This window comes from Esox lucius, chromosome 16, assembly GCF_011004845.1.
Source record: "Esox lucius isolate fEsoLuc1 chromosome 16, fEsoLuc1.pri, whole genome shotgun sequence".
Lineage (NCBI taxonomy): Eukaryota > Metazoa > Chordata > Actinopteri > Esociformes > Esocidae > Esox > Esox lucius.
This window is the reverse complement of record NC_047584.1, coordinates 30,061,100-30,087,233: the sequence shown is the minus strand read 5'-3', so window position 1 is coordinate 30,087,233 and position 26,134 is coordinate 30,061,100. Positions and strand designations below refer to the sequence as shown.

At 43.7% G+C, this 26,134-nt stretch overlaps 3 protein-coding genes across 6 annotated transcripts in view; 2 read left to right on the top strand and 1 right to left on the bottom strand.

The window, feature by feature from the left end:
* The window catches only part of LOC105023494 (zinc finger CW-type PWWP domain protein 2), a 50,059-nt gene that overhangs the window by 10,195 nt on the left and 13,730 nt on the right, over positions 1-26,134 (bottom strand). For all 4 annotated transcript variants that reach the window (XM_020054603.2, XM_020054600.2, XM_020054601.2 and 1 more), the window contains exons 6-7: positions 22,128-22,184; positions 21,878-22,043 (exon numbers count right to left, since the gene is read on the bottom strand). In XM_020054603.2, the coding sequence (XP_019910162.1) occupies positions 21,879-22,043; positions 22,128-22,184 (222 nt within the window). In that variant the 3' untranslated portion in view covers position 21,878. The remainder of the gene's footprint in view (positions 1-21,877; positions 22,044-22,127; positions 22,185-26,134) is intronic.
* LOC105023491 (tetraspanin-8-like) lies at positions 9,568-10,297 on the top strand. Its single transcript, XM_034286691.1, has one exon. The coding sequence runs from the start codon at positions 9,611-9,613 to the stop codon at positions 10,292-10,294; it is 684 nt and encodes a 227-aa protein (XP_034142582.1). The 5' UTR covers positions 9,568-9,610; the 3' UTR covers positions 10,295-10,297.
* Positions 11,781-12,662, top strand: LOC105023492 (tetraspanin-8-like). Its single transcript, XM_034286692.1, has one exon. It carries the CDS (start codon positions 11,781-11,783, stop codon positions 12,462-12,464), a length of 684 nt encoding a protein of 227 aa, XP_034142583.1. The 3' UTR covers positions 12,465-12,662.

Below are 26,134 nucleotides of genomic sequence, written 5' to 3'. Positions count from 1 at the left end.
TTTCAGGGACCTGTCACAACAATTCAATAAGGCCATGGACCGGCCATTGACAATGAAATTCCAAAACAGACAGTCAACTCTCTCTTGGCCCATCTCTCTTTCTCTCTCGGTTTCTCAACGCACCCTGCACCTCCCTTAACCCACCTTAACCCATATCTCTCGCCTCTCACCCTCCTCTCTTTCTCCTGTCTCCCTCTCTCAACACACTGCACAGTCAGCAGGATCTGTTTTCTAAAGACAATAGCTGCTACACACACATGTGATCTCTGAATGCCCTTGCAGCAGTCAGCAGGCATTGTGGGAGTAGGACAGTTTGAGTCATTCTCCCTCCATTGGTCTCTCTGAGGGTTTGAGTGTATGTTTGTAACCCATTTTATCAGGTAAGTTGACTGTGAACACATTTACAGAAACAACCAGGGGACAATTAGGGTTTAACTGCATTGGTCAGGGGACACTTAATAAGCTATGGGATTTGATCTAGCAACCTTTTGGTTGCTGTTCCAATGCTCTAAGCGGTTGGCTATTCTGCCAGCGACCTGCCAAGCAAGTTTGTGATTGGTAAAAGTGCGTGTAAAGGTGTTTTTATAAAAGAAAATGTGTAACCCTACTAGAACTACATAATCTGCCCTTACATCACAAACATTGTGTAGAGTACTGTCACCTCTGTGTGTTCAGCTCCTTGTTGCCGTGGAGGCGACACAACTCGTATCCTCTACCCACTCCAAACATTGACAAGGGCATTGGCATCAGGTCTGTCAGCATCGGGTGAATCATTAACAACCATACGAGATAACACAAACGAATCAAACAAATCCCGAAAACAACGTCACTTGTGGAACGAAAACAAATTAAACACTGACAAGATTCACTAGGAGAGGAAGAAATGATATAGGGACAGTGATCAGGAACACAAGTGAGGCAATAACAACAAACAGGTGTCTGTGCTCCAAACGAGGGAAAGAGGGCGTTGGTTCTCACTGGCACGGCAAGCCTGTCAGGAGGTTACAATCAGACTGAATTTCTCACTCGTTAACAAGAGGTGTAGGATAACAATGAAGAGGTGTAGGATAACTTACTGGCCCCTTTCCCATTCAAACAGATGTAAATAGCAAATGCTTAATGCTAATGTAAGGAAAGTGTATAATGTCATATGAAGAGGAAAAATGACACGTGAAAACTTTCAAATACATGTGAAATGGCCGAATAATACATTTTCATACAAAGGTATTCCTTTCAAATATATTTATGAATGTGTGTCAAGCAATAGCATTGAGGAACAGGTCAGTTAACCCAGGGATATTTTGTTTCTTCTACTGTTACACCTCATTTTCCATTTTCTGCGTGGAAGCATCATCCAGACAGCAGTTTTGGTCAAAATCTATTTGGATTTCTAATTATTCCAATCATAAATGTGTATCTCACGAGCTGTGTTTATTTCCTGCTTTGCCCTTGTCTCGGAAGTCATTTCTAAATTCACACAATGCTAGTCCTGCTAGCATTTTCAGGGCTTATCACTGACACTGCCTGTGGTCATACAAAGATAAATATTTAAACAGGTCTTGAATGATGGGAACTTGAGCCGCATGATTTACTTGGTTGTTCGCTCCACCTTCTCAAGCGCCTTGCCATTAACGGCGGCGAAATTGCCATACAAAAATGCTATCAGTGGTGCGGCTGTCAAATTCTTTGAGAATCTCAGCAGGCGCGTAATGTACCGACATGCGTTTACTTAGAAATTGAAAAATGTTCAGGGTAAATGCAGTCCATAAAATCTTCAGGGCCGTCTGTCCTGAAAACTAGTGTGAACATTGATGTGGATGTTGTCACAACGTTTATTGCGGGATTGTTATTTTCCTTATTTCCTCTCCGTCAGATTGTAACCGCTGCTGCTCTAGATGCAAGGACTGACCACCCATGATCAGTTTAAACCGTGTTTTAGGGTATTTTTACATTAAGTTTACAAACACTGGACAAAATGCTTCATGTTTGGGATTACGGTGAGGTAATCAAGCACAATAACTTATATTTTTCAAGAATAAATTGGCGCATTTAATTAAATCAAAATGTAATAAGCAATTGCTGATTGGCCATTTTAAGGACCATAGCAGCGTTGGTCATGCTACGATTAAGTCATCATTGAGTGTATAGCTAATAACTGTGCATGTTTATTTAATGAAAATAACTGCAAAATATAATTTTTCATGTTTTTCCCAGAGTTTTGGTCCTAAAAATGCTCAGTCGGACTGGATGGGTGTTACAGTGGCACAAATGCAATGTGCCACTTTAGGTCCTCCACCTGGTCTATAAGTTCTCCACTTGGTCCATGGATTATCCAGAAGATTTGTTGGTTCTATATCAGGACTGTTGGTTCACTACCTGGTCTGTTGGTTCTCCACCTGGTCTGTAGGTTCTCCACTTGGACTGTGGGTTTTCCACCAGGTCTGTAGGTTCTCCACCTGGACTGTGGGTTCTCCACTTGGTCTGTGGGTTCTACACCAGGTGTGTAGGTTTTCCACCGAATCTGGTTTGGCTATTGCTTCTACCTCTACTTTTCATCAGCGATGCATGGAGAATTTGTTTATTTTTCACAGACAAATAAAAGACATTATGAATTGTACACTCAAAGGGAGATATAGAGAGACAGAAAATAAGAATAAAAAATTGTCAATTAGCCCAGGCCTCTTCTTGTGGGATGAATGAATCAGGGGAGAAGCATGTGTGTTCAGAAATACCACTGTGTGTGTGTGTGTCCCAGCTACACGCAAGCTAGTTTGAGGAGCAGCAGGGATCTGACAGCTCATCTGTCAGGAGACAAGTGGCAGTGCCTACACCCTGCTTACTTCTCTTTCACCTCTCCACTTATATCTCTTCTCCTCAATCTTTCCTCCTCCATTTTCTCCTTTCCTGTCTCCCTCTCCACTGAAGGTCCTTCAGGCACTTTGGGGTTTTGAGGTGGCCGCAGGAGATCCAGCATTTTTACTCACCCACTTCCCCCTCAAACTCAAGAAACAACAGAATAGGTACAGTACATTACCCTGTCTCCTTTATTCCCCTGAGGGAACTCAGCATAAACGTTGCCAGAGCACAGTGCTCATGGGAAATAATGATTCAAGAGAGTAACTCCTGAACTGTGTGAGAGTACGGCAATGTATACCTCAAAGGATCTGTACTCCCCGGAGCTACAGGGGAGGAGAGAAGGCAGTATTCATCTGTTCAACGATTTGAGGAGGTGGTTGAGGAGGTTGTTGAAGAGGGTGAGAAGGTTGTTGAGCAGGAGGTTGCTGGCGAGGAGGATATTCAGGGGGTGTTTGAGGAGTGTGCGGAGGTTGTTCAGGGGGTGCTTGATTAGGGTGAGGAGGTTGATCAAGGGGGTACTTGAGGAGGATGAGGAGGTTTTGAGGAGTATCATCCCAACCGATACAGGATTTGTGTATCCGATACCAATGTTCCGCTGTTACCGATAACTGATATATATGCTGAAGTATGTTTATTTATTGGTTTGGTTTATTTATTCAAATGGAAACAATTTGAGAATTTCATAAAGAAAAGGCTGCTTTCTTTGTGTACTTTTTAGGTTTTCCTTCAAATGCACTGGCCATGGCAAGCTACCAACCAACACTCTCACAATGTGACATTAGAACTGAATTATGTTCACTGAGCAGCTGGCAGAGCACTCTTTAGGCAACCAGCAAGAACATGCAAAAGAACAACTAAATAAGAAGAGGTTTTTCATGCGAAACAAATTCTGATAGGGATCACAAATCTCCACAAGGCTAAAGGCTAAGGGTAAGGGGTAAGGGGTAAGGGGTAAGGGGTTAGAGGTAGGTTTGGGGTTATAGTTCGGTCACGGGTTACTGTTACAATGAACATTAAAGTAATTCTGCAGACTCTCTATCCTGAGCAACTTACAAAAGTCAGTTCATACAATTTTAGTACCTTTTTGTACAGGTTAGGTTTGCGGGTTAAAGTTTCCCTAATGGGTTTTGGACAGGAAACATTTTGGTGTCCCCCACAAGGATATTGATTCCTTCAAATGTGTATAGGTCTGTGTAATGATGATGTGTCACTACAACAAAGCATCCACAAAGTTTTCTTTTAAAACACCATTATTTACACAATCCTCCTTTGGTACTTCCATCTTTCTTCTCCCTCTCACACTGCTGCTGCATCCAGCCATAGTTGTGGTTTGCTTGGATTCCAGTGAGTGAGTCATCTTGTGCTTTATACCGTCAGGGATACTGTCTTCCCGAAAGTTTCCCTCGAGCATCAAGACAGTCCATTTGGCGTATCAAGAAAGCGTGTGTGTGTATGCGTGTGTGTGGCTGTGTGTGTTGTGTTGTCTGTGTGTGTGTTTGTGTGTGTCTGTGTGTGTGCGTGTGAGGGTTTACATCACATTAGTTGTAATTTGGGCAGCTCTTTTAGATTTATTCAATATTATAAAGATTTAGTTTAAGTCACATTTTAGTCATTTTAAATCTTAGTTTTAAACTGCTTCTAGTTCAATTTCCTTTTCCAACCTACCACAATCTTCTCAGACCATGGTACCCCGGGCTTCACATTTTATATATTCCCTCCTCTTATTAGCTAAGCTAATAAAATTATTGGAAATTGGAGCAAGCTGGCAGGTTACGTAGGTAAACTATCACATCAGTCGAAAGTGTCAGTTGCAATTGTCAAATAAAGAGATCACTCACTTGTGGTCTTTGAGGCCAAACCCAACCTCATGGCGAATTGCTGCACAACCAGTATAACCAATTTATAGAACCATGGTTGACTTGTTACGGTGAGAAATATTCTGTGGTGTAAATCTGTATGACATCTAGGGCACGCAAGACTTTGATGAGCAATTTGCCCTGTTAAACGACCACGTCAAGTAAATGTGCTGGGGATGTTATCATTAGCTAGCTAGGCAGCTAATTTGCTAGCCATTAATGTTAACCCGATTTACAATACACTACCATTTGAAGACTATTTGACTGCCAAACCTCATGGCTAGCCACGAATCGTCTAAGTCCCATAGCTACCAGCAACATTACTGGGACATGCAATGCTGGAAGGCACATCGAGGGCCCCCATTGAGGTTTACAAGATGCAAGTCTCTTGAGCGTCGAAGCTGAAGCAAAAACGTAAGATTACTTATACGCTTAATTATTTGTGAACGTTGGGCGTTTGCGGGGAGGGGCAGTGGGTTGAGCGTAGGGATCGGATAGTACCCCAGACAATGTGTCACTCAAGGAATGACTAGGACGCATGACTAGGATGCATGACTAGGACGCATGACTAGGACGCATGACTAGGACGCATGACTAGGACGCATGACTAGGACGCACAAGCTGAGCATGCACATGTTTCTTATTGATGGGCATTTCGGGTATTTTTGGAGAGCTGGCTTATTTATACGTATATGTAAATAGCCCTTGTCTACGCTAAAAAAAGGATGGAAATCATAGAGTGAAATGAACGAACCCTCACTAGATTGTATACAGAGGAGAAAAGATGAAAAGCATCTTAATGTCAATGTTATCATCTTTAGGCTATGACTAACATTTTCACGTCATAACATTTCGTTAACAAAAACAAAAATGTATTTGGTCACAGTGTTTATATTCAAGGATCTATATCTGTCTTGTCGTCATCAGGGGAAACGGGTTTTGGATGAATATTTTCCATTACAGTTTTCATTAACACTACATCACATCTGCTTTTTCAGTTTCCGAATCAGCATTAAATTACCCTATCCCACACCGCCTTGCCCCCATCCTACACCCCAGGGCCAGCTCCGTCTACAGTCTCCGAATGTAGCCTCCATTCCTCCACCCACATCGTAGCGTCACACTTTCTCTTTCCCTCCCAAAAATCTACATTGATGTCGGGACATTGAGGCTCCAAGTCTCTCATAGTTCAGTTAGGAAATCACCGCCACCCACACACTTTGAAACAGACGGTGAGAAATGAAGCAATAATTTAACTTTTCCTAAACTCGGTGAACCAACTTTGCACTTTCTGGTTATTCTGAAGGAGACTGTGACTCGACCTCAAAGATAATTAGACTTTTCACCACAAAATGCACCTACCACTACTACAACACACACAGCTCTTGGACTCCAGAACGAAGTGCACACAACCATCCACACACACAGATACACCATCCACACACACACACCTACGCACAAACCTTGTGGCCTCATTCCAGGACATGGAGTCCCGTCCATATCACGGATCCAGCTGTGGTGACTCGGAATGAAACACGGTTTTCCACGAAACCTGTGGTACATTCCCATCCCCATGAGTCATCTTCTGAGTCACGACAGGACGAGGAAGTGAGGGAGTCAGTCAGTCACAGGAGGTGGGCCTCGGGAAAACGACAACGACCACAACGTCACTGGAATGCCACAGGGGACGTCAAACGTTAACCAGCCTCAACCATGAATTATAAACATGAACACCCGGAATCTATGTTGTCAGTAGAATACCACAAGCATGTCTGGCAAAGGTCAACATGCACCAGCACTCTAAAGCAGGTTACCAATCTATAAGTCGATACTCAAAGTGGGGCCCGGGCTAGCATGACTATTTCTTTTTAATCTGGGTGTTTGTAGTACTGGAAGGATCGATAGATTTCTTATTGCAAGCCGGGTAATTTGAATCCTGAAAGCTGATTGGCTGTTATATATGAGACTGTAAAGTCAAGTTTTCCTTATAGAATCTAGCTAGAAGAGAACCTCTGCCCTAATGTAGAGTTGGCTTAGTGTCAGCTGTAAAAAAATATATTATAATTCTAATATCAAAACCTTTGAATGTTCCATCAAAAATGAGTGCCAGGAGAGCATGAGGGTGAAGGAGAGAACTAATAAGAGAGAATGTGTATGAGAAAGAGAGAATGTGAAAAGCGAGAAAGAAAAGATTGTGTGAGGGAGAGAAAATGAGATCAATAATGAACAGTTGCGTAACAGAAATATAATCAGAACAGCAGGCCAATATATTACTCACGACTAACACGCGACTCGCACCGCTTCGCCCCGGTCGATTCCATTAACGGCAAAAAAAAAAAACAACAAATAAATAAAACATGTAAAATAAATTGAGACGCTCATTCAAATTCATTAGAACTTGTCCCAGGGTGCAAGAAGAAAAAAACACAGCCAAACACAGCTCCCACGCATAACACAGGCACTGTGTATATTCAGGCAATAAGGCACGACAGGGTGTGTAACACGTCACACCATGGACATCGCCTCTGAAGCTACGCAGGGTCGGCTCCCGGACAGCTCCCGGACGGCCCCTGAAAGGAAAGACAGGTGTTGCTCGTTGTGGTGTTGGACAGCAAGAGGTGCACACACCCCACTGGGCTAAAGATCAAACCCAAATGCACCAGGGCAGCAGAGGGGTGCGATCTTGTGTTTTGCGCCACATCATAGCCCTCAGGGTGTAGCCCAAAGTGTCACCGTTGCTATGGGGAGAAAGAGAAGCGTGTGCACATCTGAGGTTCACTTTCAAACTCTCTGCTCGGACAGACATTTAGCCACACATGATCAATAGCTTATCTCAGTCTTCTGACAGCGCGTTAGTTGTCTTGCAAGCTAGCTAGCTAAATCACTGCAGTCGGGGGGTCAGATGTCAGATGCGATCACGACAACGATACGTCTTTCCTCTTTGCTTCTTGGTAGATATCCAGAAGGTTTGAGGTGGGTAACAGGTGCACTGTCTCTGTTAGTTAGTTGAGTGGTCTGCCATACAGTATGTGACAATGACTTGAAACGAAATCCCAAGTCCAGAGGCACTGGGAATAGGAAGCACTCCAAAATAATTAAGAAAAAGGACAAGAGGAATTCCCTTGATATAGCCTTTGAATTTTTGGCCAAGTGGAGTAACAGGTTTCGGCACAGTTATGACTTTATCAGGACCTAAAGGGGAAATGTACTTATTTTTACAACTGGCTAATTTCCCTATTTTAATGCTCGTAGGTAAATCCCCAAATGTTAAACCGACAAAAACCAATGTAAACCCATATGCAATGCAAACCAATGTAAACAAATATAGCAACATGGAATAAAAACTAAGAATCTTTATTTTAACCATAGAGCAATTGTTTGATTCATAAAAATATATTTCAAAAATATATTAAAGTGGCCAAGTTATGAAAAATAAGTACCACAAAAATTATGTTCAAAAAACGGGATGTGGAGACCACGAGGAGGAAACGGAATCAAGAGCTTATCTCTTCTGGAACTTTCTAGTGGTGGACCGTACTCAAAAGTCAGTTCCAGGAAGGGTTGTTAGATTGAAATATCTGCGTTCACATGGACCCAGACGCTCTATTGTGAAACATCACAGAATAAACGGGAGCATTGCAAAAGAACACAACAGATTGGTGAGACTTTGGGACAGATGGGGAAATTTGAAGGTCGGATTGAAGTCTAAACACACACACACACACACATATATATATATACAGATATAAAATACATAATTAACTTTGTCTTCCTTAAAGCAATCTAATTAGGAGTGGCGCTGGTGGGCTTATGAAATATATATGAGAATAAAATGGTGCGTTTGATTTTGTTTTGATGCAGGGTGTGTTGAGCCTGGAGTTGTCGTGGCAATCAAGCCTCCAGCAGGCCTTAGACATTCCTGTCCTGGGAAATGGTGCCGGCAGATCAGGCCGGGTGGAAACAAGTGCCCCTACTAATTGGAGCAGACCTTTTTTGTTTCCTATTATTTTCTGGTTCTTGTGGTCAATTTATATTTCATAGAGGGGAAAAAAATGAATTTTATCTAAAAGCAAATAATCTCCAATTACTGAACTTTTTTTGGGATGTACCTGGAGATGTTTAATCTGTGGTAGAAAAAAAGTCTGTCCGTGCTTGATATTGACAAAAAGCAGAACATTTGATATGCAGGTAAACGTGACGTCTATTACATACATATGTATCGTATAATTAAATGCCGGAGAAAGAAACTGATCATGTATCAGGTGATTTTGATCATGACTGACCTGAACCATTTTGGTAGAAAGGAGTGTGGAATATTAATAATGTACAGAATATTTGCCCAACACACAGGATGCAATGTGTTCTTTTGCATAATGCTTTGTTTGTTCTAACAGCCTGTTCTATTGCATTCTGGGCAAATTGTGCCTCAAGAAAAAATAACAGCTCACATTGTCCTCAACTATCATATGGCTGCAAACCAGGTCAGTTTTGAGATAGACAGCCCACAAAAACATGCTCTTATATTATTTTCTATTCCGAATAGGCCAGATATTGCCCCCCCCTGAGAGGCGTCGCCCCAAAAACAAAACATCTCATTGGTTAATTTTTCTGGTCAGGGCAGGAGCAATGAGCAGATGAGATTGGCCTGTCTAGATAATTAAAAATTATGATGGAGGCATGTTTTTGAGTGGGCTGTCTCTGTTCCCAAATGTTCTCTGGTTTTGTATGAAGTTGGAAATGTGGGGTATCAATAGTTGCTATTCGATTTGTAACCACACCCACTAGATGTCACCACACCCACTTGTAATAGAACTGCATTAGAACAAGCGGACACTCAACAACAGCACCACCTCACCTCGATCTGTCAATGCACATCATACCTGTCGGAAGGTAACAAGATGGCTGTGGACAAGTGTATAAAGTACCTTCTCTTTTTCTTCAACCTACTGTTCTGCATCAGTGGATGTTTCATTCTCGGCATCTCCATCTACCTGAAGGTGAGCAGTAAAACCTGGTTCATGGGGGTTGTACCCGGCGTGGACCTTCTGATCGCTGCCAGTGTCATCATCATGGTTCTTGGCTTCCTGGGCTGCTGTGGGGCCATCAGGGAAAACCGCATCATTCTCATGCTGTTCTTCATCCTGCTGCTGCTAATCTTCATCCTCCTGTTGATAGCTGCAATCCTGGGAGCCGTCGGAGTGAATAAGACTGAGGAGTCGATGAAGGAGTGGATTAAGGCAAACCTGCCACTGAGGAACCAGACGTCCAAATTCCAGGCGGACATGCAGAAACTTGAAGAGCAGGAAAAGTGCTGTGGATTGATCAATGGACCTTCTGATTGGGGTTCAGCAGTCCCCAATTCTTGCCAATGCGATAACACAACTCAGGAGTGTCAACTTGCCAATGGACAGCAAGCGTATGCAAAGCCTTGTATCAAGGTGTTGATGATTGAAATGGTGAAACAGGCTCTTATCATCCTAGTGATCGCATTTGTCCTCGCAGTCTTGTTGATCTTTGGAATGGTCTTATCCATGACCCTTTATTGCCAGACAGGGAAGAATGATGATTATATTGCTCATTGAATATTCACGCATTAATATATTTATCAAAGATCGTTGTGGATATGTTTTCTACCGCACAATACTGAAGTAGGTCACTTTGCTCTTTGTAATATTCATGTAAAAAAAAATATATATATTTAACGTTTTAAATATCAACGTATGATGCCTGATCAAGTGTATATCTCTTTCTATGTTTAGGAGTTGTATAATTGAGTGTCAGGATTTATTTTGCAGTAAATGTCAGGATTTATTTTGTTCTAGTCTGTGACCAATGTCTTTATGAACTTCTTTCAGAACACTTTTGAATAAACAGCATTGTTTCTAAGAAAAAGTTTTTTTTTGTGTGTTTTGTTTAGTTTCAGTTAATTAAGGCCAACTCGAGGTCGTTAGATTAAGTACACATCTATGCAAAGCTCTATCCTGTATGCGGTGCAAATATTTTGAAGCATGCCCTTAAGACTACTGTACTCTGACAAATGTCCCAAGTGGAAAAATATATATATTTAAATATTTTTACATTTCAATTAAATACTAATTAGGTTTTAAAACTTGCACTCAGTTCATCTTTGCACAACACTGCATACCTGGCAGCTATCACAGCATTGCAATAGGGAGCAACTCCAAACAATATATATACATACATTATTTAGATTGTACATACCATCTGTAACTGTGTATATCCTCACTGTGAAGTTGTGTGAATATGTACAGTATATCCTAAATGGTTCACGTGTAACTGGATTAGTCTATAATGGTCATGAATGTTACAGTACGTATACATCGCCAACAACAATACCCAGAATGCAATGCAGTACAGCAAACAATGCGTTAAGAATTGAAACGTGCATTTACAGGCTCTAAAGAATATCTACAGGAATAAGGTGAGTGTGTGTGTGCGTACATATGGGAGTTCTAAGTTTGGCGGGGTCAATGCTAACCAGTGTTCAATCTAGTTCATGCGTTTAGCCGTCAGGCGGCCAGTACATAAAACCGATTGTAGACCGGCTGCCTCTATCCCGTTTCCAAGTGCTGAGGTATTGAATGATGCCCAGCGCACCGGTCAGTGTAGAAGTCCTGGATCGGTGGGCACACGGCCGCGGTGATGCGCGGTCATCTTCTGCATCCGCTGGAGCGGCAGTCACAGTCTTGGATGCGTGGTCAACTAACAGCATCTTCACACAGATGTTCCAGTTTGCCCACTTCATGTAGCCACACCCAATAGGCGTAACCAAACTCTTTGCATGTAACCACACACACTAGATTTAACCACACCCACTGGATGTAACCACACCCACTGGATGTAACCACTCCCTCAAGGTGTAACCACACCCGCTAGATGTAACCACACACACACACACTAGATTTGACCACACACACTAGATTTGACCACACCCACTAGATTTGACCACACCCACTAGATGTAACCACACCCACTCGATGGCCTTCAATAAAACCAACACACACCAACCAAAAAGCACCACTTCACATTGCTCTGTAAGGTGACAAGATGGCAGTGGATAAGTGCATAAAGTACCTTCTCTTCTCCTTCAACCTACTGTTCTGGATCAGCGGAATTATCATTCTCGGCATCGCCATCTATCTGAAAGTGAGCAGTAAAACCTGGTTCATGGGGGCAATTCCCGGCGTGAACCTTCTGATAGCCGTCGGTGTCATCATCATGGTTCTTGGGTTCCTGGGCTGCTGTGGGGCCATCAGGGAAAACCGCATCATGCTCATGCTGTTCTTCATCCTGCTGCTGCTAATCTTCATCCTCCTGTTGACAGCCGGAATCCTGGGAGCCGTTGGAGTGAGGAAGGTGGAGAAGTCAATAAGGAACTTGATCGAGTCGTCTCCACCGCTATGGAATCAGACCCTTCTATTCCAGACAGGCGTGCAGTTCTTCGAAGAGCAGGCAAAGTGCTGTGGACTGACCAACGGACCCTCTGACTGGGGCTCAACGTTCCCAACGTCCTGCTGGTGTGACAATAAGACTGAGGCGTGCCAACTCACGAACGGACGGCCGGTGTACGCCAGGCCCTGTGTCAAGGTGTTGACTTCCTTCATAGTGAAGGGGGCACTCATCATCCTGGGGGTCGCATTCGGCATCGCTGTCTTGCTGATCTTTGGAATGGCCTTTTCCATGACTCTGTACTGCCAGTTAGTTAAAACTGATGGTTATATTGCTCACTGAATGCGCGGTTGTGTATTTATCAGGGAGCTTACGTGGACCTGTGATCAACTCCGCAACACCTTTTCTCTTTCCGAAGTTGTTGACATTGCACGTTGTATTAATAATGTTAACATATATAATCCATTGCTTAAATATCAAAGTATGACGTTTGATCAAACTGTATTTAATTACCCCCCTAGGTAAAATGTGACAAATGTTTGACTTTTTAAATGTTTCAAATTTGTAAAATCTATTCAAATGTCAGGATGTATTTTGTTCTAGTCTTTATGCACTTGCTCTTCAACAAGTTTGTGAAATAAGCAGAAATATTTAGCAAATAAAAAAGGGTGTGACTGCCTGTTAATCTAACAATCCATACATAGAAGCAATAGAATTAAAAATGCAATAGAATTAAAAACTGTCAGATCGTTACAATTATCTACGTTCTATGAACGTCTTCCACACTTTGACAAATAATTGTGTGCTGTTTGACACACCAAAAAACATCCTCGCTCCTTCTGGACAATCTCACTGCCCTAGAAATGTCGCACCACCTGAGGTCCCCCCAGGGTGAAATGCCTCTTTAAATGCAATGCTGTATCCTGTATACAGTGCAAATATTTTGCATCATGTCCCAATGATTAATTTTAGCAACGGCCGTCACTTCCTTGGAAAATGTATGATAAAGTGAGTCTTTACCCAGGTAATTTCTATTTCAAAACTGTTTCAAATAATTTGTAGGCTAAAAACTCAGATCTGCTCAGGTTTGTAAATGATTATATTTCCCATATGGAAGAATTGAAATAACCTGGGAGCATCATGCTATGGGGGTGATTCTCAGCAGCAGGGACTGGAAGACGGGAGGGACTGCAGCACGGTCTGGAAGATTTAGGAAAGGATGAACAAAGTAAAATACAGAAAGTTCCTTGATAAAAAATCTGACCCAGAGCACACAGGTCCTCAGACCGGGGTGAAGATTCATCTGTCAGCATGACAACACTTGAGTGGCTGTGGGACAAGTCCAAGTGTGCTTCAGCGGCCAAAGCTAAGAATCAAACCCCATTGAAAATCTGTGAGGCGATTGCAGTTTTCTGTCGCTCCCAACACAATCTGAGAGAGTTTACGACAATCTGTCAGAAAGAATGGGAGAAACTGCCCATATCCGGTGGTGCAAAAACTGATGTAATCCCTTGCCCAAGGTGCTTCTATAAAGTATTAAATAAAGGGGTCTGAATACTTGTGTACAAATTGGGACACAATTCTTAGTGGTTGGGCGCCCTAAGCAATCGCTTATGTCACTTCTGCCTACAACCAGCCCAATAAATTGGCCGTGATTGAACTGTATATTGTTCAGCGGAGGGTTCAGCGAGGACCTGGGCTTTATCACTGAATTTGTGCATGAAGGATGTTAGCTAGCTGGTTTGCTAGTATTCTGAAAATTATTAATTACACATACGTACATGTGTGTTTGTGTGAAATGAAAATGTATAACCTAGATGTCAGTTGCATTGGGCCAGTAAACATATGGTCGCTGGTTCAACAAAGTTAAAAACCTGGTCGTTCTGTCCCAGAGCAGACAGTTAACCCTAATTGCTGAAATGAGGAAACATTTCTTAGCATAGAGTCAGTCAGCTTGATGATTGTATTCAGTAATATTTTGGTTACTGGGTTACCTGGCCAGAAGCCCTGGTACTTTTCACCAATTAAATCCTACCTGTTTTATTAGGGTCAATATTGTAAAAAATGGGACAATTTGCAAAATGGGACATTCCAGCCTTTTAACGGAAATATTTGTAGATGTCCCATTTAGACATTATTCACACATATTCAAAATCCGAGCTCCACACAATCCGTCCGTGAATGGAAACGATGACAGGAGTTGATACCAAGCAAATAACATGCAATGTTTTACTATCTATGATGCCTGACAGATATTTATTTTATTCCTTGTATACACTACCTCCAGGAAAAGAGCGTTATCAGCTCCACCAGAAGCAAAACTCCCCTCACCTGACTGGCTGTTTGTGGTGTGGCTGGAGGCTAAGTGGTCAAAATACTATGTAAAATCATTCAATATTAAACAAACATTTAAACTGGCTCATGACACGTCCTCGTCAATGTTAAATCTACAACTTTAGTAAGGGGTTGTCAACAGACTAGAAAAACTAAATTCATTCAGATAGTTCTGTTCAACAAAAGATGTTGCTGTGAACTGCAGGTTGCCACTTGGTGATTTGTGATGGGCAGGGTAACATTAATTTCACTGAGGGTACCTACAGAGAAGACAATATAAAAACAAGTCAGTCAGTAATATGGTAAATGAGCCTGAACAGGTCTCATTCTCTGCACTGTCCTTTCTTTCTGTGATCTGAATTTCGATGTGCTCTCAATATATGTCAATAGGCCATCAAAAAACAGGGACCAATGTGCAGGGTGGAGGTGATCAAAAAAAGAGACTCAAACATAGCATAAATATATAGACACATTGAATTAATTTCATAGTATTAATATAAATAGGAGCAATGGAGGCTCCAAATTGGCAGAATTATAGTTATTTTTTTACTATAACAGACATGCATCCACTTGTATCTGCTGTTCCAAGCCTTTGACAACTCCAGGTTATCCACCCTTTCAGTAGTAGTCTAATCACTCACTGAAGTAGTGTTTTTAAAGGTTTATCTTAAAATTGGAAGGCTAATCTAACATTCCTTTGCGCTAATTACATTGTCACCAAGGTTGCCTTGCTAGCTAGCTGCAGTGTTTTAGTCATCTCAGCTGTTTCTAATAAAACTGCTTGGCCAGCTTTTAAGTGTTCATTCATGGCAACAGTGATAGCTAGCTAATGTCAGTAGAATGCCATTGGCATGAAAGCAGAAGGCTAGCATAGATACATGCGATTGTTGGCAGATTAATGCAAAATGACACATTGGTATCTTAGCATTGTACATCTGGATAGGGGAGAGAGTAATATTAATACACTATTATTTTTAGGGTAATTATTATCAATAATTTTGCATCAGTGCCATGTGACACAGTTTAAACAGAGCATTTCATCATAAACACAATACTAGAATATATAATAAAATATATAATAAAATAATTTACAGTATGTCCGAAATAGGAGTTTCTAAAAATATCAAGACCACTGCACTTTTTTCTTACCTTTCCAAAAAAGTATAAAAGGAATGTTTTGAGTGAGGAACAGAATGCTTAAAATTAAGAGACCACTGCAAATTGAACGCTACTGTTCCTCACTTTGGAAAAAAACGTTGGAAAGGAAAGCAAAAATAAAATCTGCAGCTGTACACTCACCTAAAGGATTATTAGGCATCTAATACTGTGTTTGACCCCCTTTTGCCTTCAGAACTGCCTTAATTCTATGTGGCATTGATTCAACAAGATGCTGAAAGCATTCTTTAGAAATGTTGGCCCATATTGATAGGATAGCATCTTGCAGTTGATGGAGATTTGTGGGATGCACATCCAGGGCACGAAGCTCCCGTTCCACCACATCCCAAAGATGCTCTATTGGGTTGAGATCTGGTGACTGTGGGGGCCATTTCAGTACAGTGAACTCATTGTCATGTTCAAGAAACCAATTTGAAATGATTCAAGCTTTGTGACATGGTGCATTATCCTGCTGGAAGTAGCCATCAGAGGATGGGTACATGGTGGTCATAAAGGGATGGACATGGTAAGAAACAATGCTCAGGTAGGCCGTGGCATTTAAACGATGCCCAATTGGCACTAAGGGGCCTAAAGTGTGCCAAGAAAACATCCCCCACACCATTACACCACCACCACCAGCCTGCACAGTGGTAACAAGGCATGATGGATCCATGTTCTCATTCTGTTTACGCCAAATTCTGACTCTACCATCTGAATGTCTCAACAGAAATCGAGACTCATCAGACCAGGCAACATAGCCTCTTTTTCCTATTTGTAGTGGAGATGAGTGGTACCCGGTGGGGTCTTCTGCTGTTGTAGCCCATCCGCCTCAAGGTTGTGCGTGTTGTGGCTTCAAAAATGCTTTGCTGCATACCTCGGTTGTAACGAGTGGTTATTTCAGTCAAAGTTGCTCTTCTATCAGCTTGAATCAGTCGGCCCATTCTCCTCTGACCTCTAGCATCAATAAGACATTTTCGCCCACAGGACTGCCGCATACTGGATGTTTTTCCCTTTTCACACCATTCTTTGTAAAGCCTAGAAATGGTTGTGTGTGAAAATCCCAGTAACTGAGCAGATTGTGAAATACTCAGACCGGCCCGTCTGGCACCAACAACCATGCCACGCTCAAAATTGCTTAAATCACCTTTCTTTCCCATTCTGACATTCAGTTTGGAGTTCAGGAGATTGTCTTGACCAGGACCACACCCCTAAATGCATTGAAGCAACTGCCATGTGATTGGTTGATTTGATAATTGCATTAATGAGAAATTTAACAGGTGTTCCTAATAATCCTTTAGGTGAGTGTATATCAATGTGAGACTACTATTTTCAGATGTTTCCATGTGCACCAGAATATCAGTGCAACTGGTCTTCTGGAAAACCATGTGAGCATTTGATTCAGAACATTCAATCAACTGTATTTCTAACAGAACCAGCAGGTTCCCACTATACCCTGTCAACTCCCCTCTCCCCCTTGCTCCTCATTTCACCTCTCTATCGTCCCTCCCCCCTCTCCCCCTCGCTCCTCATTCCCCCTCTCTATCGTCACTCCGCGCTCTCACCCTCAGCTAGCCCCTCCGACCGGTGTCATTTGAATCCAGACAATCAACACAGTGATTAGATAATGTCTCTCTTTTGCTCTAACCCTCAAAAACACACACACACACACTGAAGTCCATGGAATCGTAGACCAAACCTACGATAAATAAGAGAGATGGTTTTAATGCTAAAAGTCTACGGAGGAGTGATCGAGGTGCGCTGTGAAAAGGACAACCCTTAAATGGCTGTAATTTGTACTCTGTACATGGAGCAGAGAATCCTAAACGGGACCCTATTCCCTATGTAGTGCACAGCATCCAGTCAGAACCAAAAGGGAGTCCATGGTCAAATGTAGCACACTAGGAAGGGAATAGGGTGCCACTGGTGACGCATTCAGCTTCTCTCTTTCATGTGAACTTTGCAGAACCGCTCCCCATTGTATATTCTAACCGCTCGATAGAAGAGCCAGGTCAGAACACTCCTGTGTCTCTTAATATCTTCCCTCTCCTAGCAACGGACCATAAAACACACTACGAAAGAGCATATTAGTAGGCGCAGAATTAAATCACAGGCTCACAGGAGCAGACTTTTATCACATGTTGTCGGAGTTAATTCAATTATACTAAATTCCTCAAACTCAATTGTGCACCTCAAGGCCAGTTCCACTGTGTTTTTTCATTGCAACCCTCTGATCAGGGACTTATTTAGACCTGAGACACCAGGTGGGTGCAATTAATGATGAGGCAGAACAGACAACCAGCAGGCTACAGACCTCTTACAGTAAGAGTTGAATACCATGGCCTCAAATGAAACCAGACAAATGGAAAGGTAAAAGACATTTCCTATGTAGTGCAGGTTTATTGATTAGGGCCCATGGGACGATGGTTAAAAGCAATGCACTGTATCGTGAAAAAGTAATTTGCAATACAGGCACCATGGGCCCTGGAGTAACCTCAGCCTCAGAGCTCCAGAAGCACATCCAGGGCTGGTTCTAGGGAGCCCACGGCCACTATGGGAGAGGGGGCCCCAAATACAATTTTGCCTAGGGCCCCCTAAAGGCTAGAGCCACCACTCTGCACATCACACTATTCTTCGGAAACTAAAGTCTTGTGTATTCCATCAGATGCTCGATTATATGTTTTGGATCTGGTTACAGTTAGGTCTGTAAATAATTGGACACTGACACATGTTTAGTTTTTTGGGCTGTTTACCTAAATATATTCAAGTTATAGTTAAATAATGAATATTTGCTCAAAGTGCAGTCTCTCAGCTTTAATTTGAGGGTATTTAGGATTTATGTAGCCCCCTCTTTTTCAAGGGACCGTAATTGGACAATGGACTCAAGCTGTCTCATGGACAGGTGTTGGCAATTCCTTTGTTATTTCTTCCTCAATTAACCAGGTAAAAGGTCAGGAGTTGATTCCAGGTGTGGCATTTGCATTTGGAAGCTGTTGCTGTGAACCCATAACATGTGGTCAAATGCAAGTGAAACAGTCCATCCATCCTTAGGCTGCAAAAAATCCATCAGAGAGATAGCAGGAACATTAGGAGTGGCCAAATCAACAGTTTGGTACATTCTGAGAAACAAATAACACGCTGGTGAGCTCTGCAACACAAACAGGCCTGGACGTCCATGGAAGACAACAGTGGTGGATGGTCGTAGGATCCTTTCCTTGGTAAAGAAAAACACCTTCACATCATCCAGCCAAGTGAAGAACACTCTCCAGGAGATAGGCTTTGCATTATCCAAGGCAACCATAAAGAGAAGATTTCACAAGAGCAAATACAGAGGGTTCACCACAAGGTGCAAACCATTCATAAGCCAGAAGAATAGAAAGGCCAGATTAGACTTTGTCAAAAAAAATACAAAAATCCAGCCCAGCTCGGAAACAGCATTCTTTGGACAGATGAAACTAAGATCAACCTGTACCAGAATGATAGGAAGAAAAAAGTATGGAGAAGGCTTGGAATGGCTCATTATCTGAAGCATACCACATCTGTAAAATAAATATGGTGGAGGCAGTCTGATGGCAAGGGCATACTTGGCTTCCAATGGCACTGGGTCACTAGTGTTTATTGATGATGTGACAGAAGCAGCCGAATTAATCCTGAATTGTATAGGGATATATTGTCTGCTCAGATTAAGAGACCACTTTTCAGCCAAATTCAGTGAAGTTGATTGGATGGGGCTTCACTTTACAGATGGACAATGACCCAAAACATACTTGCTGAAGACAAAACTTAAGGCAGAAGACAGTTGCAGTAAAGGTCTGGAAAAGCATCACAAAGGAGGAAACCCAGGGTTTGGTGATGTCCATGTGTTCCAGACTTTAAGCAGTCATTGCCTGGAAAGGTTTCTCGACAAAGTATTAAAAATGAACATTTTATTTATGATTGTGTTAATTTGTCCAATCACATTTGAGCCACTGGTATAAGGGGGACTGTATATGAAAATGGCTGCAATTCCTAAACATTTCGTACGATATGTTTGTTGACCCCCTTGAACTAAAGCAGAAAGTTTGCACATGAATTGCACTTTGGTTGTTTCATTTCAAATCCATTGTGGTGGCGTACAGAGCCAAAAATAAGAAAATTGTGTCAGTGTCCAAATATATCCGGACTTAACTGTATGTGCAAAGATATCAGAGCCAAAAGGACGAACTCCGCGACTCTTTGAAAGTTACACACAAATTGACTGTCAAAATGTCCCCTTCCCGATCTATAATCAGCCGATGCTAAAACCAAGATTTCGCCGAAGTCCTGGAACTGTTGCTCGGTTTGTTTTCTTTGCTGTGTGTGCTGCAACTGGTTCGTCTTGACTGGAAGATCCCGTGGTGCTGGCGATAGGGAGATTTGTATTCTCTACGATGGCTGGAGCCAAACTAGTTGGCATTCTAGTGAGTGTACACAAGTCTGGGGGAATTTGCTGAAGGCATTTCCCAAAGTAACGTATTTAACCATCTTCAACACCCTGATAAATCTACGTGGCAATCTTTACACCGGCTTTCTATATGCAGGCAGAAATTTTGACAAAGAAACTGAACTGGTTTTGGCACGCCCAGCTGCAAAATCTTTCGACTGTTTTAATAAATGGATATCAGGTCAAGATAAAACAGAACTGAGGACTATTTTTTTTACAAATGCTTACGCTGCCCTGTTTTGTTTAAACCGGAAATATCTAAACGCTCTGATGATCAATGGAAGCCATTCAACTATTTATTCCCCTCCATTGTAGGTTTGACGTCAGTTGTCCAAAAGAATGGCGTACGAATGGAATAGTGGTTAACAAAAATGAAAAAAACATCTGCATAAGAATCTGTCAACCCACTGAATGTTTGTCACACATTCCTAGTAATTGTCCAGCGAAAGGATTGGATGTACAGGACTGCCAACGCCTGGCGTCCTTCTAGGATATTCATCATCATCATCATCATCATTGTTGTCGTCTTGCGGCTCTCTGTCAGAAGACGCCAGACTCTCAGTCTAAACAGAGAGCCATTGTGTCCCATTCTCTTCTGCTGGCTGTCTAAGAACACCTCCATGACAGTTTCTTCGTACACTACTTCTGTAATTACAATCAGGGTTTCAAAGAAAACCAGCCCAGCATGAAGGGTTATATTTAACCCTGCTTGAACTAAAGGAGAAAATAAAGACTTCCTCGACGGAGGATTCATCCTAAACGAATCCCTATTCTCTATGTTGTCCACAGTTTTTTAGGAGAGTCCAAAAGGCCCTGGTCCAAAGCAGAACACGAACATGAAATGGGACGCAATTTGGGACTCAAACAGAGACTCTATAATTATACTGTCTTTAGTGATGTTCAGTGTGAAGGGGGGGTCTGTAATTTGTCCCAATTAGACAGAAACCTAAAAGCTTAAACATCCCGTGGCTGACAATCACAGCAGAGTTGGGTCTTCATTTCAAGCGCCTTTTTTGTTTCTGATCAATAGGGTTTCATTGAACATGAAAACGTCTTTGTAATCTAAACATATCTGACAGTAGAGGGTTGGTTTTGAGGGCCTCGGGGGCCTTTGGGGATCTTCTGACAGATTCAGAACAGTCTCCGCTCTGTGTGTGTGGGGGGTTTCATTAGCCAGGCGGCTCTGTACGTATTAATTGCCAAACCAAACCAAGGCCAAGTTATCAATCTAATTAAGTTCTTAGACCAGCGGTGCTTAACGCACGTGTTTTCTGTCTGAGGGAGGGAGGGAGGGAGGGGGAGAAAGCCAGGGAGGGAGGATTGACGGTGAGAATATGAGGGGAGAGAGAGTGATACAGGGAGGGAGAGAGAGTGATACAGGGAGGGAGAGAGAGTGATACAGGGAGGGAGGGGAATATGCAGAATGGGCAAAGAGGTGAGCTGCCTCCCCTCCTCCTTCAGTCTCTCCCAGTAATCCTAGTTCCCAACTCACCCCCCACTTCCATTTCCTTCACCTTAACCCGGTCACCCTAGTCCTCACCCCCCTTCCTTCACCCTAACCTGGTCACCCTAGTCCTCACCCCCCTTCCATTACTCTCACCCGGTCACCCTAGTCCTCACCCCCCTTCCTTCACTCTCACCCGGTCACCCTGGTCCTCACCCCCCTTCCTTCACTCTCACCCGGTCACCCTGGTCCTCACCCCCCTTCCTTCACTCTCACCCGGTCACCCTGGTCCTCACCCCCCTTCCTTCACTCTCACCCGGTCACCTTAGCCATTCTCCCACAAAGCATTGTGTTCCGACCTACCTCACTGGGACAAACGAGAAGTCAGTCTGGCCCAACACAAACACAGCAGCGACGGGTCTGGCAGAGGCGGGGTGCGCCAGGTTTTACTCCTCAACCTCATGGCCCCTTCCTCACCGGCCCTGGTCAAAAGTAGTGTACTGAGTAGGGTGCCATTTGGGACACTGGCCTGTAAAGGTGAAGGGACAGAGTCAACATCCAACTTAAACAGACACAAGATACACCAACTCTGCCTGGGTCTCTTCAGACTGACCTGGTGTTTAACAGAAGTCTGACTGACGGGCAGAACTATGATGATCAGGGAATTCTTCTGAGGGAGAGAAAACACAAAAGCAATTTGTATCCTCATAGGCATCATTATGTGCGCCTATTCAATGGGACGATTCAGCCCATACCATGTTTTCAGTTTCGCATTTACAGTTACTAAAACGTGCCAAAGTTCCTTTCCCTAAAATAAATGAAAGCGCACGAGGGAAATATATATATTTTTTACACAATTCATTGCATTGTTACTACGGTTTAGTTGAGAGCTTTGAAGGTTGAAGCAAGGCCAGAACACGTTCATGCACATCAATGCATTGTACACACACACACACATGCACGCACAGATGCACTCACAGACACACACACACACACATACAACCCCACGATTAATACACATTCCTGAGCACAAGCTCAGCATACATTAAGTTATTCTACAAGCAATCTGAAGCAGCTGTTGTTTGATTTTCTCAGTTGCCCATCAGCAGCCATGTTTGGACTGGACGAGTCTGTGGTAACTTACTCTACTTTGTTCTACTCTGTTCTACTTTACTCTACTCCCTCTCCATCTGCGTGTGTGTTCTGTAGTAAGTGGGCCAAACCAATAATGTAGCTGCTCTTTATCATTTTCCCTTTTCTCCACCTCTCCCTCTCTCTCTCCCTCTCTCCCTCCCTCTCTCCATCTCTCCATCTCTCCACATCTCCCTCTCTCCTCTCCCTCTCTCCATGTCCCTCTCGATTCATCTATCTCCCTCTTCAATAATCAATATCTTTCCCTTTCTGTCTCCCCATCTCTCTCCCATTCTCTGTCCTTCTCTCTTCATCTCTCGCTCTCTAAACAATCCATGCTAGCAGCAGTGATCCCTGTTTCCTTTCGGGTGATGAAACACTGTTCTGCGTGTCTGTGGGGGATCGAGGGGTAGAGGCTCAGCTGAACTCTCCAGCTGCTCTTAAGAAGCCTAACTAATTTCCCCAATCACTGTGGGAACACACACACACACACACAAACACACACACACACACACATGCTCACAAACACACAGACACAAACACACACAGCCCCCCTTCTATACATCTCAGCTTAATGGCAGAGCGGGGACTCTCCTGACGTTTTGACGTGACGTAATCCTAAACCACTAATGTAATCACACATCAACAGTCTGGTCGGGCGGCTGTACAGACAGCTAGGCTGCCCCCTATGGGTGACACAGAGCGGCTACATGCCTTACCACTGTGATACATATACCTTTTCCTAAGGTTCAGTGTTTTCCTTCCCCAAAGTGAAAGTTTGATTTGTTGGTTCTCGTGCGTCCTTAAACATCCATACATTTCAAGCGTCACATATTCATGGGATTCCATTCTACTACCCATAATAATGCATACTATTCCCAAATGTGACTTGGTTTTCATTAGCTCACCAAATGAATGGAATAGGAAGTTATACTCTGTGAGTGGTAAGGTCTATCTTTGACAGCCGAGAGAGAGAGGAAAGAGAGTGAGAGAGAGGGAGAATGGGTGTAGAGAGACAGTGAGAGAGAGAGAGAGAGAGAGAATGGGTGTAGAGAGACAGTGAGAAAGGGAGGGGGCGTAGAATGCATGTACGTGTTTGTGTGTCTGTGCGTGTGCGCGTTCTCACTCTGTCTGTGAGACCTGACATTTACAGCATGAATAGGAATGAGAAGTAAAGGAGAAAGACGGCTCAACCCTCCACGGGAACAACCCGCCAGAGTTGAAATCAAAATGGCTGACAGTACTGCTCAGTCACAGAACCTATACAACATTTAGAAATATCACATGGGAGATGGAGGGATGAGCGTTGGAGGGAGGGAGAGAGGAGAGGAGGAATGAGAGAAGGATTGAATTGATGAAAGACATGGAGGGAGGACAGAAGGAGGGAGATGGAGGAGTGATGGGGAAATGGAGGAGTGAAAGGAGGAAGGGAGAGAAAGAATGGTATATGAAAGCTGACAACTGAGAGAAACAGAACTCACATAGAAAAACAGAGAAAGGGTTTCCCAACCACAGGGTGGCTCAAGGAGACTTGAAGTATGTAAAAATACACGTTTCCTATTCAAACATGTGAAATACATACACAGGCACCCATGACCCCATGACCTCTGCCCTTTAGCCTATTAGCAGATTAGTTTCCTGTAAAATGTCAGCTTGCTCTGGAAATTAATTTATGATATTTAATTATTCTAACCAAAGATATTTGGACAACCTGTTGATAGATTTGTCCATTAGAAGACAACACTACAGCCTTTCAACTATTCAGTTCTGTCCCTTTATATGCCTGAGGCTACATTTGTCTGGCACGAACGCTGTTGTTTTTAAACTATAGTACATGTAAGAACTAATTAAGACAGCTCAGGGATCCAGCAGGATCGTTTATCAAGTTTATCACCGGACACTTGACTCGTGCGCTTGACTCGTGCGCGCGAGCCCCGAGTGCGCGTCATTGGCGCGCACACACACTGACTCGGCGCACCAGCGAGACCTCATATAAACCTCTAGCCACCTAGCTTGAGGATAATCCGCGTTGACACTCAGCGGACAGTGAAACAGTCCTACTGGCTGGCAGCCTCGGCAGCAGAACACCAAATCTTCTATAAAAATGCAAATGTTGCAGTTGTGAGCTGATTACCGACACGAGGCCCATCATCAACCCCCAGAGGAACAGGAAACCCAGGCCTCCCAAACTGGCCCCCTTTTCCCTATATAGGGCACTGGTTTTGACCAGGGCCTGTTGGGCCGGAATAGGGTGCCATTTTGGATGCAGTGAGTGAGTTTGGACTTCGATCAGATTAGATCTCCATGAGTTCTCCTGGTCACATATCGTGCCTCTTTCTACGGGAATGCCACAGATTCACAGTGTCTCGGGATGCACAGACGCCTGGCTGAGTTCTGTCCTGATGCCAACCCCCAGGCTGGTAGCTGGTTCTGTCCTGATGCCAACCCCCAGGCTGGTAGCTGGTTCTGTCCTGATGCCAACCCCCAGGCTGGTAGCTGGTTCTGTCCTGATGCCAACCCCCAGGCTGGTAGCTGGTTCTGGCCTGATGCCAACCCCCAGGCTGGTAGCTGGTTCTGGCCTGATGCCAACCCCCAGGCTGGTAGCTGGTTCTGTCCTGATGCCAACCCCCAGGCTGATAGCTGGTTCTGTCCTGATGCCAACCCCCAGGCTGGTAGCTGGTTCTGTCCTGATGCCAACCCCCAGGCTGGTAGCTGGTTCTGTCCTGATACCAACCCCCAGGCTGGTAGCTGGTTCTGTCCTGATGCCAACCCCCAGGCTGGTAGCTGGTTCTGTCCTGATGCCAACCCCCAGGCTGGTAGCTGGTTCTGTCCTGATACCAACCCCCAGGCTGGTAGCTGGTTCTGTCCTGATGCCAACCCCCAGGCTGGTAGCTGGTTCTGGCCTGATGCCAACCCCCAGGCTGGTAGCTGGTTCTGTCCTGATGCCAACCCCCAGGCTGGTAGCTGGTTCTGTCCTGATACCAACCCCCAGGCTGGTAGCTGGTTCTGTCCTGATGCAAACCCCCAGGCTGGTAGCTGGTTCTGTCCTGATGCAAACCCCCTTGCTGGTAGCTGGTTCTCTCTCGCTGCCACCATCCTTCATCCTACTGCTGTCCTCTTCTTCCTCACCCCCTAGCTAACCCTCCTCCCTCAACTCTTTCTCTCTTACTCCCTTCCTTCTTTTCTCACCCCCCCAGTTCCTCCTTCCCTCCTCTTCTCCTCCTCTCTTCTCTCCTCCTAAAGGCCATCATGTCTCTTTTAACCCACACACACAGACACACACACACACACACGCGTGCGCACACACAGATATACACACAGAGACATACACACCCACCCATCCACAGACTCAGCAACACACACACACACACACACACAGTTTTCTCAGGTTGTGAAATGACACGATGATCCATGTAGCATTTCAAAACAACATGCCTTCACGTCCTCTCTCTGGTAATGTTAATGGTCAAAGGTTCTGAAGCCCAGGGA

What these genes read in the sequence shown, in the direction of transcription:
- LOC105023491 (XM_034286691.1), top strand. Translation starts at nt 9,611, where the DNA reads ATGGCTGTGGACAAGTGTATAAAGTACCTTCTCTTTTTCTTCAACCTA.
- LOC105023492 (XM_034286692.1), top strand. Translation starts at nt 11,781, where the DNA reads ATGGCAGTGGATAAGTGCATAAAGTACCTTCTCTTCTCCTTCAACCTA.